General features: G+C 42.7%; 1 protein-coding gene across 16 annotated transcripts in view; it reads right to left on the reverse strand.

Annotated features, from left to right (window-relative positions):
* MAP4 (microtubule associated protein 4) overlaps nt 1-18,134 on the reverse strand; it is a 131,638-nt gene that overhangs the window by 41,108 nt on the left and 72,396 nt on the right. For 12 of the 16 annotated variants that reach the window (XM_084752541.1, XM_084752532.1, XM_084752547.1 and 9 more), the window contains exons 4-9: nt 13,600-13,719; nt 12,117-12,230; nt 9,614-9,748; nt 6,418-7,494; nt 5,471-5,584; nt 1,774-4,989 (exon numbers count right to left, since the gene is read on the reverse strand). In XM_084752541.1, coding sequence (XP_084608667.1) covers nt 1,774-4,989; nt 5,471-5,584; nt 6,418-7,494; nt 9,614-9,748; nt 12,117-12,230; nt 13,600-13,719 — 4,776 coding nt within the window. The remainder of the gene's footprint in view (nt 1-1,773; nt 4,990-5,470; nt 5,585-6,417; nt 7,495-9,613; nt 9,749-12,116; nt 12,231-13,599; nt 13,720-18,134) is intronic. The other 4 variants (XM_084752538.1, XM_084752537.1, XM_084752536.1 and 1 more) reach the window with 1 other exon arrangement.

Consider the following 18,134-nt stretch of genomic DNA (forward strand, 5'->3'; position numbering starts at 1 on the left):
GGTTCTGACTAAGAATTCTTTGCAAACACTGAACATTTCTTTGGAATCCTGACTCAGTTCTTATAAAATTTACTTTGATACCTTTTAATCACTGACAAAACTAAAGAACTGGCCTAGAAACCAAAACTAAAAAATGGGGTAGAGTCTGGGATGCTTTCTACACAGTAGTTTATTTCTTTTTCTGCTTTACTAGATTAGCTAAGAGAAATAAAAGCAGAAGGATGAGACTAGCATATGCATCCGGTCAGCACATCCCAAGCCCTCAGCATCAGGGCTCACTCATGCACAGCTCTCCCCACAAGGACACGCAGAACACAACCTCAGCAAAAGTTGTTGTTTTTAAATGTCTCAAGTGAGTAGCTAGACCATGCAAACTGGTTAAGAAAGCACCATTTGGCTGCAAAAATCTTCCAAGGCAAGAAAGTTAGGTGCAGGAAGTCATGCCTAAATGTGTACTGGGGGAGGGAGGGCCAGCACACACGCTTAATCTCTAAATCTTTTTTTTTTTTTTTAATTAAAGATTTTGAGACAGGGTTTCTCTGTGTAGCCTTGGCTGCCCTGGACTCTCTTTGTTATCGAGGCTGGCCTCAAACTCACAGAGATGAGCCTGCCTCTGTCCTCCCCTGTGCTGGGATTAAAGGCGTGCACCACCATTCCCGGCATAATCTCTAATTCTTAAAAGAAATTCATCTTAAGCTCAGACTAATTATTTGACTTATTAGATAGAATTTTACCATCATAGGCAAAGTTTATGAACGCTTGAACAGAAGCTATGTCCCAAACACTAATCTAATCCACATACAAATACTGAGCAATTGCTGCCAGCAACAAAACTGGTCAAACTAGCCTAGCCTACCTGGTACCTTGACAGATCATTTACCACTAAGAGAAACAAGAAGTCTGTGCCTACCAATGCTAGTCTGGTGCTTTAAGATGAAGGCATAGTATTTTCATTTGATCCGAAAGAAATTTGGATATTTACTTCCACTAGCTCAAGATATTTATATAGCATAAATGAATAAACAAAGAAAAAGCCAAGTTTCATATACTCAGCCAGACTACATATGTTTTTTCCTCCTGCAATGTTTTTTTGTTTGGTTGTGTGTTTTTATTGTTGTGGTTTGGTTTGGTTTCTATGTGTGGCCCTGGCTGTCCTGGCCTCATTTGTAGACTAACTAGGTTGGCCTCAAACTACAGTGATCCAGTCGCCTCTGCCTCCTGAGGGCTAGGATTAAAGGCACTATGCCTGGCTGGGTTAAAGATTTATTTATTTATTTTACATATATGAGTGCTCTATCTACATGTACACCTGCATGCAAGAAGAGGGCATTCAGATCCCACCATGGATGGTTGTAAGCCACCATGTGGTTGCTGGGAATTGAACTCATAACTTCTGGAAGAGCCATCTCTCCAGCCCATGCTCCTGCAAATAATGATTGATACTTAGCCTAACTTTACACATTGGAGTTGCAATGTAAGAAAATGAGGACTGCAATGCTCCCTGTTCCCCAACTTCCAATAAAACGCAAGATTCAGTGCTGCATTAAAAAGGCATGCAACCAAGTCACCAGTCTCCTCAAGCTGAACACAGGGCATGCTTTAGCTGAAAAAAAAAAATGCTTAAGTAGCAGTTACAGGTTTTCATGCCAACAAACCAATGATCAACAAGGACGATTAGAGTCTGAATGGAACCAAGGCACAAGCTGTTTGCTTTTTTGATGCTGACTCAAAAGCCACACACGCATACACACACTACCCAAGGCAGGGTCATACCACTGGATTTGAGCTGCTTGGATCTCTCTCGGTCCTGACTTGCAGACTTGAGGAAATGTGGAGTAAGTCCTCGAGACTTGGTGGGTCTCATGTAACCTTTCACTGGCTCTGCCATTCTGCCTTTATCTTCCTTCTTCCTTTCACCCAGCACCTTCAGTTCAGACATCCCCATCATCTTCTGAGGTGCTTCGACCCCGATACCTTTGAACTCTGGGACTTGAGGATCCTTGTAAGCAGTCACCACTACTTTACTTTCCCCCTCAATGCTGCCACAGGAGACATCAGACTCAAGTTCCATTGTTAGCATGGCAGCACACTGCAATTTTGTGACTTCACAAGATAGACTCATTTCTTTTAATTTATCCTTTTCATTTTCTAGAGTGATATCTACCCTCCTTTCCAAATTATCCAGACTCTTAAAATCTCTCTCTTTCTCATTTTGGTCCTCAGACAAACTGAATTTCTGTTCTTTACTTCTAAGAGGGTCAGGGTTTGGAACTGGGGCAGAGTCTTTCTCAGTTCTCTTCTCTTTCTTCACTAGAGATGCTGGCAAATCTCCATTGTCTGGATGTGTATCTAGGACTCTGACCTCTTCTGGCAGGCTCTGGCTTTCTGTGAGCACACCAGGAAGGAAGTGTCCTTTAGCTGGCTCTGTGGTGTGCTGGGCTGAATTCTTAGAGGGGCCATGCTGCTCTGGCCCAGACTCTCCTACCTCCTGCCTTTCAGGGACTGTCCCTACTGCATCCTTCCTGCAACCAGCAAGCTCACCTTTGTTCTTAAGAGAGTGATCTGCATGACTGCTGAACTTCTCTGGGGCACCTCCTGGGCTAATACAGGGCATAGCATCAGAGGGAGCCTTGGACCTTTCTTGACCTGGGATTCTGTCTTTGCTACATGAATCTTGGGCTAACAATTTGGAATTCTGAGCTGGGAATTTTCTAGAAGTGTCTGGGAAGGAATCATCTTCCTTTACTACTTGAGGATTAGGACAGCGCAGTGTTTCACAGCCTGCTGATCCCATAGCCTCTAGAGGAGCTGACTCACTCATCAGCCCTAATGGTGCTCTCCCAGACGTAAATGTAATATTTCTATTTTCATCCATATATCCCATTCCTTCAATTTTGCAGTCTCCTGTGGTTTCCATGGGAATATGTATTTTTGTTGTATCTGTCTTAATGTCCAAAATGTGTTTCTCGGGAAAACTATTTTTAGCCTTTTTACATTTCCCATCATTACTCCTTTTATTAGGTTTGTCAGCCACTGCAGAGTGTCCCTTGGCTTTGTGGGTCTTGTTTTCCTCAGGTTCTACTGAGGGAACAAAACCTGTCCTCTGGATTGGGTCTTGGGAGCTCACATCTGCCACCCTGGTAGCTGGGTCGGTAGTAACAGCAGAACTTTGGACCACATTTGGTTTACTCTCCACAAGAGCCCCAAGGTCAACAGAACTAGATTCAACATTTCCACTCTTTTTATCAGCAAGTTCTACTGTGGGTGTGCATGATACATGTGAGAGCAAAGGATCGTGTGTTTTAGGGTAAAACTGCTCTAATTCTCTCTTTCTATAGGCAGCATTACCATCTTCACTCTCCTCCTCTTCACAAGGCTGGCTGACCACTTCCTCCTTGCCCCCCATTCTGCTAGGTTGTACAGGGTAATTATTTTTAAACTTTTTGTTTCTGCCTTCATTGCCTCTTTTTTTAGTCTTTTCAGAAATCCAGGGAGTTGACTCATGATCGACCAAAGGACATTTCCCTTCCTTGCTCTGGTTACTGATGCTTATATTTTTAACCCCAGCACTTCTTTCTGTCCTAGTGTCTGAAGTCTGGGTCAAGCTTGACCCAGTTTCCAAAGCCATCGATGGCTGCATGGTGCCTCCCACACCACCATCCGCCATCTCTTTGCCTACCCTCATCACTGCCTCAGTGACATCAGCAACAGGCCCTGGTTGCTTTGAAGAATCCAAGCCTAGCTCTCTTCTGGGAGCCTCGGTACTCACTACTCCAGTTTCAGGGACTGGCTCACTTGGAAAAAGAATAGTTCTCCCTTCCTTCTCACTCTTCAGAAGGAATGGCACCTCGGATCTGGCTCCTAACTGCCCAGAGCCTGCTCTGACTTTCCCAGAACCCCTTCCCTTCCTGCTTTTGCCATCACCTGTCATTCTCTTAAACAGCTCACCCTCTAGCTCAGGAGCCTGAACTAATTCTTGGTCTTTCAGCTCCTTAGAAGCAAACAGACTAGTTCCTTCTTTTTGTATGGGGGAGGTCTCTGGTTTTATTTCTGTAACATCTCTGTCTGGAAACATCTGCAGTTTAGGCATTTTACTTTCACTATTCTCTTCTTTTAGAAGGTCTTCTAATGGATTGTTTGCTGTTGAAGTGAGGGTCATGTTTGACAGCACTTTCTCTGTTGTAGGTTTTGGAACTCTATTCCTAATCTCTTGGCCCAATATGGGGGAAGAGCTCCCTAGCAGTTTTTCCACTTTGTGTACATCACTGTCTATGGGAGTTCCTTTCAAACTACATAGGCCCACTGTCCTGTTTGTCCCCACTAAAGGCTTCAGATGAGATACAGCCGGGGACTTGTGTTCCTCTTGCTGCAGCAAGTTCTTGTCTTGGCTCTCTGACACTGGACTGCTACCCCTGTGGTCTTCCTCCACTCTCAGCGTCAGCTGAGCATTTACCATAGTTTCCGGAGGCTGATCTGGAAGTGAAGCCACCCTGTGACTCTCTGTACAGTCAAGTGTCAAGACGTCTGTGGATACAAGTCCATACTCTGTACCCACAGTAGGAGCCTTGCTGGGGCCTGGTTTCAGGGACCCAGGAGCCACAGGCCGATCTTTGGGCTCATCTGCATTGTCATCACCCCAATGCTCAGTCTCAGCTCGGGACTGAGGATATCTCTTTTGCTTTGATTTCTTCTTCTTCTTCTTCATCATCATTGGCATTCTTTCTATATCCCTGGCTTCCTTGCCAAGATCTCTCTGGGGTACTAGGAATTCAGGATGAATAATTTTTCTTTGGTTCCCATGCTCACCACAGGAAGATGTACCAGAGACCCAACCCAACTCAGAAAATGGGCAGGGGCCCAGCCTGGGATCAAGAATCTTCCATGAAGGAGAACCTTCCAGCAGCTCAGGAGGGACCCTGGCAGGCTTGGACCGGGCTGACCTGCGGTCACTGGGTCTGCAAACTTGTTTACCTTGTGAGGGAGGGGTACCTGCAATACATGAACTTGGCTAAAATTCCAAACAATAAATTGCTTGTTATCATTTCTAAATACAAAGTTCAGTCTATTTTCACACCATCCATTCATTCACAAAGACTGTTTTCTAAATCATTTTTTGTGCTTAGCTGGGTCTATAAAAGATCATCTCAGGTCAAAATTGTTGCCAGATATACTTATAATAAATTAAGACATTTGAAATAATTGCCTTAAGATAGTTTAATAAACTGAGAAGATAAAAATAACATGCCAAAAACCATGACAAAATAGTAAAAAGCTCAACTGGATCAAAATGTAGAGTTCTTGAATGACAGAACAGTAAACATGTAAGAAACCAATTTTCTGTTTCAAGAAATGGAATGTACTAAAGAAAACTGTTGTAATAATAACTACCAAAACACAAGCAAGAACTAAGTAATGACCCATCATCACCCCATTGCCCCTAGTTGCAGCATTCCAAGGACTCCTAACTTACCTGAACCAAGCTCAGAAGGCTGAATGCCTGACGCTTCCCTCTGCTCTAACCTCTCTAATGGAGACCCTTCATCTACTGGCAAGGTAGACTCTTGGTCTGCAACTTTGACTGGTTCTAGAGGGAAGAGTAAAATTCATGTAAGTTTCAGAGAAATAGTATTTCAAACTAATTTTTCATCTACCATAAATTGGATATGAGAATGTATTTTATAGCATACTCCAACACTAAAGAACAGAAAAAGGGAGGGGCAACAGGAAGGCAGAGTCCATGGGAAACCCCTCCTCCTTTTTCCTTTTTTAAAATTAATTTTTATTTATCTTGGGTGGAGAAGCATGTGTGCCACAGCATCCATGTGGTCAGCGAACAGTATGTTGTGTGGTTCTCCTCGCTCACAATGTGGGTCCCAGGAATTGAACTTAGGTTGTCAGGCTTCATAGCTAGTGCCTTTACACAAATAGGCATTTTCCCAGAACTACTTTTATCTTTGTAGATAAAATAAGACAAAATCTAAAAAGCAAATGTGAGGATGATCCAATGGAAAAAAGATTTAATTAATGAGTAACAGAAAGAAAATGATGACTGGGAAGCAGTATACCTAAGTAGAGAAGACAGGACTTGTTGCCAAATGAGGGGAGGTTGGCTTTAGAAGACAGTTTAGCCATAAAACCAGGAGAAAGGTAAAGGCAGTGCATATAGATGCAAGTCACTATGTAGATAATGTAATGATGGCTTATGAATCTTATCCTACTGGTTCACTTGTCTGGAAGCAAAGCAAGGATGAACAAAGAATAAGACTAGCCATCAGAGGAAGGAGAGGGTGAGGACACTGATTAGAAGGAATATGAGTGGACCTGCAAAGCAATGAGGCTATGTTTTATCAGGAATACTTCTGGCCCCTAGTCTCTATCTCAGCAGAGAGGATACTGAGAGAAAGCCAAAGCCTGTACCTGGTGAGATCACGCAAGGAGGTACTGTTGACTGTCCTTTGTGCTGCACAGACTCCAACTGGGACTCTTCGCTCAGTGCTTCTTGGGTCTGTGAGGTTTCCTTGTCTTTAGTTTGAACTGGTGCTACTTCTGATTCCAAGGATAGAACGGCATCCTTGGCTGGAGTCACCTCTGTTCCAGAGTGCAGAATGGCATTCTTAGCGAGGGGAGCCTCTGCTTCTGCAGGCAGAGGAACGTCCTTGATTGAGGCTACCTCTTTTTCTGAAAGTGGGACCACCTTGCTGAACTCAGTCACCTTGGCTTCTGGAAGTGTAACCATGTCCTTGCCCAGAGCCACTTGTGATTCTGGGAATGGAGCCATGTCTTTGACCAGGCCCAATTTAGTTTCTGTGGGTGGAGTCATATCCTTGCCCAGGGTCATTTCTGTTTCTGGTGATGGAGTCATGTCCTTGCCCAGGGATCCTTCTGTTTCTAAGGGGAGTGCCACATCCTCTGTTTCTGAGGACAAGACTACCTCCTCAGCCACACGTATTTCTGTAGAGGACTCAACATCCTTTGCCAGTGGCACTTCTATTTCTGAGAGTGAAATCATGCCCTTGGCTGGGGCTAGCTCTGTTTCTTTGGGAAGTACCACGTTCTCAGGTGGTGCCAGGTCCATTTTTATTGGAGGTGTTGTTTCTGTTTCTTTGGGCAGTGTCACAGCCTTGCCTGGGACCATTTCTGTTTCTGTGGGTGGTGTAAGATCCTGGGTTGAAGATACATCTGCTTCTGCAGGCAGTATGATGTCCTTAACAGAGACTGCTCCCACGGGTAGTTCCATGTCCTCAGCCAGGAACATATCTGATTCAACGGATGGCTGAATGACATTTGCCAATATGGCATCTGGTCTGGTGGTCTCTTCTGTGTCTTCAGCCAATGATACCTCTGTTTCTGTGCCTGGTGTCATGTCTGAGGATGGAGTTAGCTCTTTTTCTCTAGATGGCACCGTATCAGTGGTCTTCTGTTCTGTCGCCATTTCCAATGCTTTAGTTGGCAGCTGCTCTTTTTCTGATTCTACTTCTACTTCCTTGGAAAGCTCTGAGGAAATGAAGTTTAAAAAATTTAGGACCTAGCAGGGCTGAAGAGATAACTCAGAGATTAAGGGCACTAGATGTTCTTCCAGATGACCTGGATTCAATTCCTAGCAACCACATGGCACTCAAAACTGTCTGTAACTGCAGCTCTAGAAGACCCAACACCCTCACACAGATGTCCGTACAGGCAAACATCAATGCACATAAAATAAAAATAAATACAATTAAGGAAAAAAGGTCATTAAAAAAATGTAGGGCCTAGTATTATCTACACATAAGCCTGCATTTAAAAATTACTTTCTCTGTCCAGGATGATGGCTGAGCAAGGAAAGGCACTTGCTGTAAAGCCTGATGGCCTGAGTTCAACCCCAGGACCCACATGGTGAAGGGGAGAACTGACTCCCAGGAGGCATCCCCTGACCTCCACCACATATACACACAGACTCAAACACATGTGTGTGTACACACACACACACACACACACACACACACACACACACACACACACACAGATTTTTTTTTTTAATTACTTTCTGGGCTGGAGAGATGACTCAGCAGTTAAGAGCCATGACTACTCTTTCTAAAGACTTGGGCTCTATTACCAAGATGGATGGTGGTAGTACACACCACCAGGAGGCAGAGGCAGGTGAACCTTTCTGAGTTCAAGGCCGGCCTGGTGGTACAAGACAGCCAGAGGAGCTGTTGTTACAGAGAAACGCCCCCACCCGCCCAAAACAAACAAAAAAACCAACCAAACAAAAAAAACCCCACTACACAAAAGACAGACAGACAGACTTTGGCTCTATTCCCAGCACCCACATGGTGGCTCACAAGCATCTGTAACTCCAGTTTGATGATGTTTTTCTGGCCTCTGTAGGTACCAGGAACACATATGATGCACTTGTATAGAAACAGATGAAACAGTCATATCAAAAAAAATTGAAAATCATAAAAAAATTAAATAAATGAAAACTACTTTCTTAGGAAACCAGAAATACTTGGCTTTTATGACTATCAACCTTTTTTTCCTTATTTTTTAATTTTTTGGGTTTTTTTGAGACATGGTTTCTTTGTGTAGCTCTGGCTATCCTGGAATTAGCTCTGTAGGATCAAGCTAGCCTTGAACGTACAAAGATGCACCTGCATCTGCCTTAAAGGTGAGCACTACCACTGCCCAGCTGCAGAATTAATGTATGATGTCTGTCTTTGACAAACTCAACATTTAAAAGAGTAAAACAGAGGCTAGAGAGATGGTTCAGTGGTTGAAAGCACTGTCTGCTCTTCCAAAGGTCCTGAGTTCAGTTTCAGCAACCTCATGGTGGGGCTCACAACCATCTATAATGAGATCTGATGCCCTCTTCTGGCCTGCATGTGTATAAGCAGACAGTACTTATCTACATTAAAATAAATAAATCTCTAAAAATAAATAAATAAATAAATAAATAAAAGAGTAATACAATGTTAAAAGGCTAAGTCATTACTTCTTGGCCATTTGGCTAAGATCAAGTGTACTAAGAACACAAGATACGGAGTAGACATGGCCAAGAAAGAAAACACACATTTAAAGAAAAGAACACAGGTGCATAATATTAAAAAGGCAACATGTGGTTATTTCCTCTCCTAGAGGTCATGAAAGAGTACCCTGGCTCAGGTCTCCAGTTCTGGCATTTGGTAGGGTAAGGCAGGAGGAATGGCTCAAGGTCAAGGCCAGCACAGGTTACATCATCCCAGAGTTTAAAAGTCTACATCAAGCAAGGCATTGGGGTGTATGTCTTTTATCAGAACACTCAAGAAGCAGAAGCAGGCACTCTGGAGGCAGAGGCAGGTGGAGTTCGAGGCCAGCCTGATCTATAAAGCGAGTCCAGGACAGCCAAGGCTACATAGAGAAACCTTGTCTTGAACCCCCCACCCCCAAAAAGCAAGCAAACAAAAAATAACCAGAAGCAGACAGACCAAGTGTGAGGCCATCCTGGTCTACAAAGTGAGTGCCACCACAGGTAGGATTCTGTGGTGAGACAGGTATATCTGTTTGTCTGTATCTGCTGCAAGCTGCTGAGAAAGTGTGAGTGCTTTCCCTGATTACTGATGCCACAACCAATAACTGACAGTTTTCAATGATTTACCTGATGCTGGCTGTAGAGTTTCCACAATAACCTCTGGGGAAACGAAGGACTCTGAGTGTGCAGAGTTTTGGGTTTCCAGAGACCACTCCTGAGAAACAACAGCCACAGGAACAACTGAGTCACAGGGAAGCGTACCTAATATTGAAACACAGATTTAAATGTGGTCATCAATGGGGGGAAAGGCATTTGACAGTTTAAATAAGTGACATGTGTTGTCAAGACACAAACCCAAAGAACAATAAAGCAGAGGTTTTCAGGTGGTAGTGGCCCACACCTTTAATCCCAGCACTTGGGAAGCAAAGGAAGGTGGATCTCTGTGAAGGGAAGCCAGCCTGGTCTAAAAATTCCAGGACAGTCAGGGATACACAGAAAAACCCTGTCTTGAAAAACCAAAACCATGTCGGGTGTCGTGGCGCATGCCTTTAATCCCAGCACTTGAGAGGCAGACGCAGGTGGATCCCTGTGATTTGGAGGCCAGCCTGGTCTACCAAGTGAGTCCAGGATAGCCAAGGATAAACACAGAGAAACTCTGTCTTGAAAAGAAAAAAAGAAAAGAAAAAACAAAATCAAACCAAACCAAACCAAAAAACCAGAGGTTTTAGAGGAAAGCCTGCTGGCATATTCTGTTTAAGGTTAATTACTGATTTTTAAAGATTTACTTATTTACTTCATTTGTTATATTTTTGAGATATAGTGTCACTATAAAGCTCTGGCTATTCTGGAACTCTCTACATAGATGAGGCTAACCTCAAACTCACAGAGAGCCACCTGCTGACGCCTTGTGCCGTGACTAACAGTGTGTGCATGTGTTCCTGTATACAGGTTCCTGCAGAAGCCAGAGAGAGCACTAGATCCCCGGGAGCTCTAGTTGCTTGTGGTTGTGAGCCTCCTTGTGTGGGTGCTAGACCAAACTCTGGTCCTTTCCTAAAAGGGCAAGTGCTCTTAATACCTGAGCCACCTCTACAGTCCAGGCTTGAGATAAACTGTTTCCAAGCAGAATAGTATATACCCCATAGCACCAGGAACCAATATTTATAGGTTTCTTTCTACTGGACATCACAAAGATTTAGAATAGTGGAGACCGAGCACTCCCAACATCACTATTAGTGGAATATAGTAGACAGCAGATTATTGTGAGCCCTCATTCACCGATAAAACAAGATTTGAATCTGCCTTTATGAAAATGTCTAACTACTACAAGTTGGCAAATAAAGAGATTATGCTCGTCTATGTCAGAGACAATATAAGATGGTCCAAGCCATTATCAACTATTAAATTTCTTTCTTTTTTGGGAGATAGAATCTCACTATGTGTCTAGGTTAGCCTTAAAACTCCTGAGCTCAGATGATGCTCCTGTTAGCTGGTACTACAGGGATATGCCACCACATCCAGTAAGATTACCAGATCTTCATCATGATCATGAGAAGATAAATATTCAAGGATTCAGGATCTTCAGTGCAGTGGGCTATTAAAAACTGTCTAGAAGTCGGACATGCTGGCGCACGTCTTTAATCCCAGCACTCAGGAGGCAGAGGCAGGCAGATCTCTGTGAGTTCAAGGCCAGCCTGGTCTACAGAGCTAGATCCAGGACAGCCTAGGCTACACAGAGAAACCTTCCTAGAAGGCTGGTCCTGAGTTCAGTTCCCAACAATCACATGGTGGCTCACAATCATCTACAATGAGACCTGATACCCTCTTTTGGCCTGCAGGTGTACACACAGGCAGAGCACTGTATATATAATTAAAACAAAAACAAACCGCCTAGAAGCTGGGCGTTGTGGCACTCGCCTGTAATCCCAGAATTGAGACCTGGCTGTGATTGCAGTGCTTCATGCACAGACCCCTGTGGCATCCATATATAATCAGTAGTTGGTAAGTGGAGGCAGAAGAATAAAAGAGGTAGTAATCCTTTTTACATAACAAGTATGAGGCCAGCCTGGGGTGCATGAGATCTCATCTAGTAATAAACTAGTAATAAAAATCTGAGACTCAGAAAGTAGTTTCTTCTAGACATGAAAAGTGGAGCGTGGATAAAGAACCTGACCATACTTTATAGGATTCAAGGTCTTCCCACCCCCCGAGACAGGGTTTCTCTGTGTAGCCTTGGCTGTCCTAGACTCACTTTGTAAACCACACTGGCCTCGAACTCAGCAATCCGCCTGCCTCTGTCTCCCTGGTGTAGGGAATAAAGGTGTGCACTACCACGTCCAGCAGGATTCAAGGTCTTATGAGCAGCTCAAATGTGAATTCTCTGATTTGCCACCAGAGGCCTGAGAAATCCTTACCCTTTCTGTTTGTCACTTCAAGGAGTTATGTAATCCGGTGTTTTAAAGCTATCTCTTAGTCCCATGAATATCTGCGCTGTGTGTGTGTGCGCGCGCGCACGCACACACATGCAATTATAAATTCGTGTTTCAAATTTTACATTAGTCTTCATCTGATGGCCCTATTAACAATATGATAGATGTTAGATCTGACATAATAAATCGATCTGAAGCCATACCATAACTGTCTTCCAGAAGAGGATTCTGCCCTATGAACCTTGAAGCATTTGTGGGTTCACTGGAGTCAAAGAGCAGATCTGCCAGGCCATCATCATGGTGCATCTTAAAGGGATCTAGAATGAAAAAGTAATCAAAGACACATCACAGTCAACACAATTAGGAAGATAATTATCTCTTATAGCCTATGAATGTTGATCTGCTACATTTGTATCTGCCAATAGTCAATTAAATAACACGACTATATATGACAAAGAAACAAAATTCACCAATTCATTTGTTACAATAAAATATAATCCACTGTTCTTGGCACACACCTTTAATCCCTGCACTCGGGAGGCAGAGGCAGGTGGATCACTGTGAGTTCAAGGCCAGCCTGGTCTACAGAATGACTCCAGAACAGCCAAGGCTATAGAGAGAGACCCTGTCTGGGGGCTAGCGGGGAAGACTTCATGAAAGAACACTCAGTACTCTGATAAGATTCTAAAAAGTATAGCAGAAACTAAAAATTCAATATGCTAATAGACATACTTTTACGGTATTAAAACAAAAAGAAAATAGAGGATATGGAAATAGCTTTGTCAGCAAGCAATGTAAGCATCAACATCTCAGTTAGATTCCCCAGAACCCACAGAAGTCTGGTTTGGTAGTACATACTTTGTAATTTCATTGCTGGATGGACAAAAACACACATACCCTCTAAAAACAAAATTATGCTGGGCTTGAAGATATATGTCTATAATCCCAACCAACACTTTCAAGTTCCAAGGCCAACATGAATTATACAATGAGATCTTGTCTTAAAAAAAAAAAATCAAACCAAACAAACTCAAGTAGAGTGGTTTTTCTTCTTCTTCTTCTTAAGTCTCATGTGGACATTGAGAAAAACCCTGCATTTTAAACGCTCACTGAGATCAGTATGGCAGTGAATGCTTTAAGCCCAGAGTTCCAGGCCAAGCCGCCAGGCTACAGAGTGAGCTACTGTCTGTCTTTAAAAATAAAGCAAAATCTTGTGACTAGAAGACAGCTTTTAACAGTCAACTCTCTGGCATAAATAAGCACCATTATTACTGCAGTAATTTCTTTGGAAAGGATTTGGGAGCTAAGGAAGCACTGAACCTTTAGGTTTTAATATACATGAATATGATAAACTTTATTAGTAACTCGTTTTGAAAAGATAAGAAACTAAAGGAAGTTAAGTGCTTCTGAAGAAAAAGTAACTAGAGTTGGGTATGATTACCCTTGTAATCCTAGCATTTTGAAAAAAAAATTCTCAGTGTCGACTGCAGTGTAAAACTCATCTCAAACAAAGAAAAAATAAAAAATAAATAAAGATAAAGGTACATGATGGAAATAATTTTTATACTCTGGCTGTACCTTACTGAGCTATTTGAAGCTAAAATGCTTTATCTTAGTGGTAGTTACAGCCTTGACACCTATTACCTCACAGGTCACATTTAGCAGTCACATACAGCCTGCACTTACCAGCCTGGTTAGTATCTAACACTTGCTGAGGCTGGAAACAAAAGCTTGCATCTTCTGGCCAGTTCTGGCTCTGATAATCCTGATAGGCCATTTTTTCTTCGAGGAAGTCAACTGGCGACCCTTCAGATACAAACATAAAATAAATTACAAGATATTGCTATTTTCCAATCTACTAGCATTTACAAAATATTCAGACAGAAAGTCTAATAAACACCTTTCAGGAAAAAATAAATTTGGTTTTCTGTGTTTTTCAGACAAGGCTCTCACTATGTAGTCCTGGCTGGCCTCAAATTCAAGAGATCCACCTACTTCTGCCTCCGAGAGTGCTGAGATTAGAGGTGTGGGCCACAAAGCTCAGAAAGAGGGGAGTGGGTGTGCTTGTTAAAAAAAGATTTATTTACTTATTACATAGACAGTGTTCTGCCTACATGTGTGCCTGCAGGCCAGAAGAAGGCACCAGATCTCTTTATAGATGGTTGTGAGCTACCATGTGGTTACTGGAAATTTAACTCAGGACCTTCTGGAAGAACAGACAGTTTTCTTAATCGTTGAGCCATCTGTCTAGCCCAATAATAATAATTCGTTTATTTTTATTTTAAGTGCATTGGTGTTTTGTCTGCATGCATGTCTGTGTGACGGTGTCAGATCTGGGAGTCACAGACAGTTATGAGCTGCCATGTGGGTGCTGGGAATTGAACCCGGGTGCTCTAGAAGAACAGTCAGTGCTCTTCACCTCTGAGCCATCTCTCCAGTCTGTGGGGGGTGTTTTTTAAAGCTAGAAGGAAATTGAAAGGTACTCCATGGTCAAGAATAAAAGATAACAGCCGTTTCGTTTCTTTTTTAAAATGTGCATGAGTATTTTGCCGGCACATGTGCCACATGTGTGTCTGGTCAGAAAAGGGCATCATTTCCCTGGAGCTTCAGTTATGAGATAGCATGTGGATTCTGAGAACCAAACCCAGGACTGCTGCAAGCACAGCCTTACTCTTAACCACTGAGCCATCCATTTCTTCAGCCCTGCAGTTTTTCAGCATGGGACACAGAAGCAATTGGGCATTTCATTTACATCATCTATAAAAGTTAACTCGAGGGGCTGGTACCCTCTTCTGGTGTGCAGGTGTATATGCAGGCAGAACACTGTATACTAAATAAATAAATAAATCTTTAAAAACAAAAAAGTTACCTTCAGATAGATCAAAGACCTAAAAGAAAGAATTACAACTTGTAAAATGTCTGTGGTCTCCAGATTATGGAAAGATACGTTGGAGAATCAACAAATGCACTATCCAGAGTAGCACATAAAAGGTATACAGGTAGGAAAGCCAGACTGTGCTTCAAAACACACACACACAACACACACACACACACACACACACACACACACACACGGGCAAAAAGAAGCCAAAGGTTGAAAGGAAACACTTGGAAGTCATAAATCTAGACGATGCACCCTTGTTACCTAGGTACTCTAGGAAGTTTAGATGGGATTAGGGGATTCAAGGTCAGTCTTGGCTATTGCGTGAGTCTGAGGCCAGACTGAAAGCTGCATCTCAAAGATATGGACAGACACAGATGAAAATACACAGGCACACATACAAACAAAAAACAAGAACGCAGCCGGGCGTGGTGGCGCACGCCTTTAATCCCAGCACTCGGGAGGCAGAGGCAGGTGGATCGCTGTGAGTTCGAGGCCAGCCTGGTCTACAAAGCAAGTCCAGGACAGCCAAGGCTACACAGAGAGACCCTGTCTCGAAAAACAAAAAACAAAAAACAAAAAAACCAAAAAACCAAAAACCAAGAGCGCTGGGGAGATGGCTGACTAGGCAGAGAACTTGGCATGCAAGCCTACTGACCTAAGTTTGGATCCTCAGAATCTACATAAAATGGACTTAGCAGATCACACGCCTAGGATCCCAGAGCTCCCAACAAAGAAACACGAGGTAGAGATTACCCTGACTGAAATAAGGTGAAAGGTGAAGACCCATACCTGAGACTGTCTTCTGACCTCCACACATACGACTATAAAACACATACGTTTGTGTGTACATGCATGATCTCACTCAAGAGCACACATGAACACAAGTCTTAAAAGACCACAAATTTAGGCCTGGCGGTGGTGGCGCACGCCTTTAATCCCAGCAGTTGGGAGGCAGAGGCAGGTGGATCTCTGTGAGTTCGAGGCCAGCCTGGACTACAGAGCAAGTTCCTGGACAGCCAGAGCAGTTACACAGAGAAACCCTGTCTCCAAAACAAAACAAAACAAAAAAAGACCATAAATTTGAAAAGGACTTACATGCAGAAAAGGTTTAATTCAATTATAACTTAATTTAATAATGGACATTTCAATAAACTATATACAATGGATATTACACATAGAAAAGCAGCTCGTTATTATTAATCCTAAGGGAAATGAAATTAAAATGGGAATGAGGAGCCACACTATTAAATATTAAAAAGTCTATAATCAGCTAGGGTGTAACTGAATGATGGTACAGCACTTGGCTAGTAGGCACAAGGCCCTAAATTAAATCCCAAGCACTGGGGAAAGAGTGAAGGCTGGAGAGATGGCTCAGTGGTTAAAAGCAAGAGGATACAAGTTTGGCTCCCAGCACCCATGCTAGGTGGCTCACAACCACCTGTAACTCCAGCTCTAGAGCATCTGCCACATCAGGCCTCTGCGGTATCTGTACTCACATACAAATACTCATACCTAATCCCAGCACTCAGGAGGCAGAGGCACGCACATCTGTGTGATTATTTCAAGGCCAACTTCTCAAACTCCAGGCCAGCCAAGTCTACACAGTGAGGCTTTGTCTCAATAAATATAGTTAAAAATTAAAAGCAGCGATAACCAAGACTGATAATACCAGAAGATTTTAATATTTGGGAAACTTGGAAACTTCCTGTTAAGAATGTAAAATGGATGGGGCTGGAGAGATGGCTCGGTGGTTAAGAGCGCCGCCTGCTCTTCCAGAGGTCCTGAGTTCAATTCCCAGCACCCACATGATACCCTCTTCTGCAGATAAAGCACTCATATGCAATATATAAAATAAATAAATCTTTTAAAAATGTAAAATGGGCTGAGTGGTGGTGCCATATCCCTTTGATCCTGACACTGTGGGTAGCAGAGGCAGATCTCTGTGAGGCCAGCAAGTTGCAGGACAGACAGCCAAGGCTACAGATAAACCCTGTCTTAAAACAAATAAACAAAAATGTAAAATGGCACAGGGAAATCTGGCAACACTTAATGGTTTCCTTTTGTTGATTTCAACATTTATTTGAGAATGTTTGAGTGAGAGGAGAATGTGAGTCTATTTGTGGAGGTCAGAGTCTGTTCTCTTCTTGAACCATGTGGTACTGAACTCAATCATCAAGTTTGGCAGCAAGCGCCTTTACCAGCTTGCTGAGCCACTTTGACAGACTTCTTTTAATTGTTTAATAATATATTAATTGAGGTATAATTCACATCAATAAAATTCATCCTTTTTAAGTGCAGGATTTGGGGAGTTTGCATGTTGACAGAGCTCTGTCAGGTCTTCCTTTGGAACATTCCCAAAGAGAAATTCTATAACCTTCTTTTGCCCAGGTCTACCCAGCCCCTAACATTAACTATGTTTCTATGGACTTACTTGTATCAGATACTTGATAGCAGCAACTGACCTCTTTCATTTATAGTAATGATTTCAAGTTTTTGTTGTATCCTCACTCAGAATTTCCTTCCTTTCCAAATAATATAGACAAATGGTACTCTATTGCGTGACTATCTCACACTTTCATCCATTACTAAGGTGAGGTTTGGTAGTTTTCACTTTTTGGCTACTATAAATAATCCATGAACACCGAAAACTTTTATTTTTAGATAGATTCTACAAGCAGACTTGTGGGGCTACATAGTAAATTCATGGGGAAACCTTCCTAAAATTGTCAAACCCTACTGCATGATTCCAACAATACATAATTTGGCTTTATTTTCACCATGTCTTCATTGGTGCCCATCATATTTTAGTTGTCCCAGATCTGGATGTGGTACAAAGTATTATATTCTTTTTTCATTTAACGATGTTTTTTTTTTTCTGGAGACTGGAGAGCGCATTATCCTTTTGCAGCAGACCTGGTCCCAGTTCCCAGCACCCATGTGCAGTGGCTACAACCACCTGGAACCACAGTTCCAAAGAAATCAAAAACCTTTGAGACACAGAAACTCACCAGCACACAAAACACACACACCATTAAACAATAAACTAACTTTTTTCTTTTTTTCCTCTCCTCTTAACTACTTTTTCTTTGTTGTTTAGATCTGCACCTCCCTATAAACAAACCATGTTGCCGGGCGTGGTGGCGCACGCCTTTAATCCCAGCACTCGGGAGGCAGAGGCAGGTGGATCGCTGTGAGTTCGAGACCAGCCTGGACTACAAAGTGAGTCCAGGACAGTCAAGGCTACACAGAGAAACCCTGTCTCAAAAAACCAAAAACAAAAAACAAAAAACAAACAAACAAACCATGTTAAGCACCTTTAGTATAGAAAGAATGGGTT

The sequence above is a fragment of the Acomys minous genome (assembly GCF_964271855.1).
Source record: "Acomys minous genome assembly, chromosome: 13".
Taxonomy (NCBI): Eukaryota; Metazoa; Chordata; class Mammalia; order Rodentia; family Muridae; genus Acomys; species Acomys minous.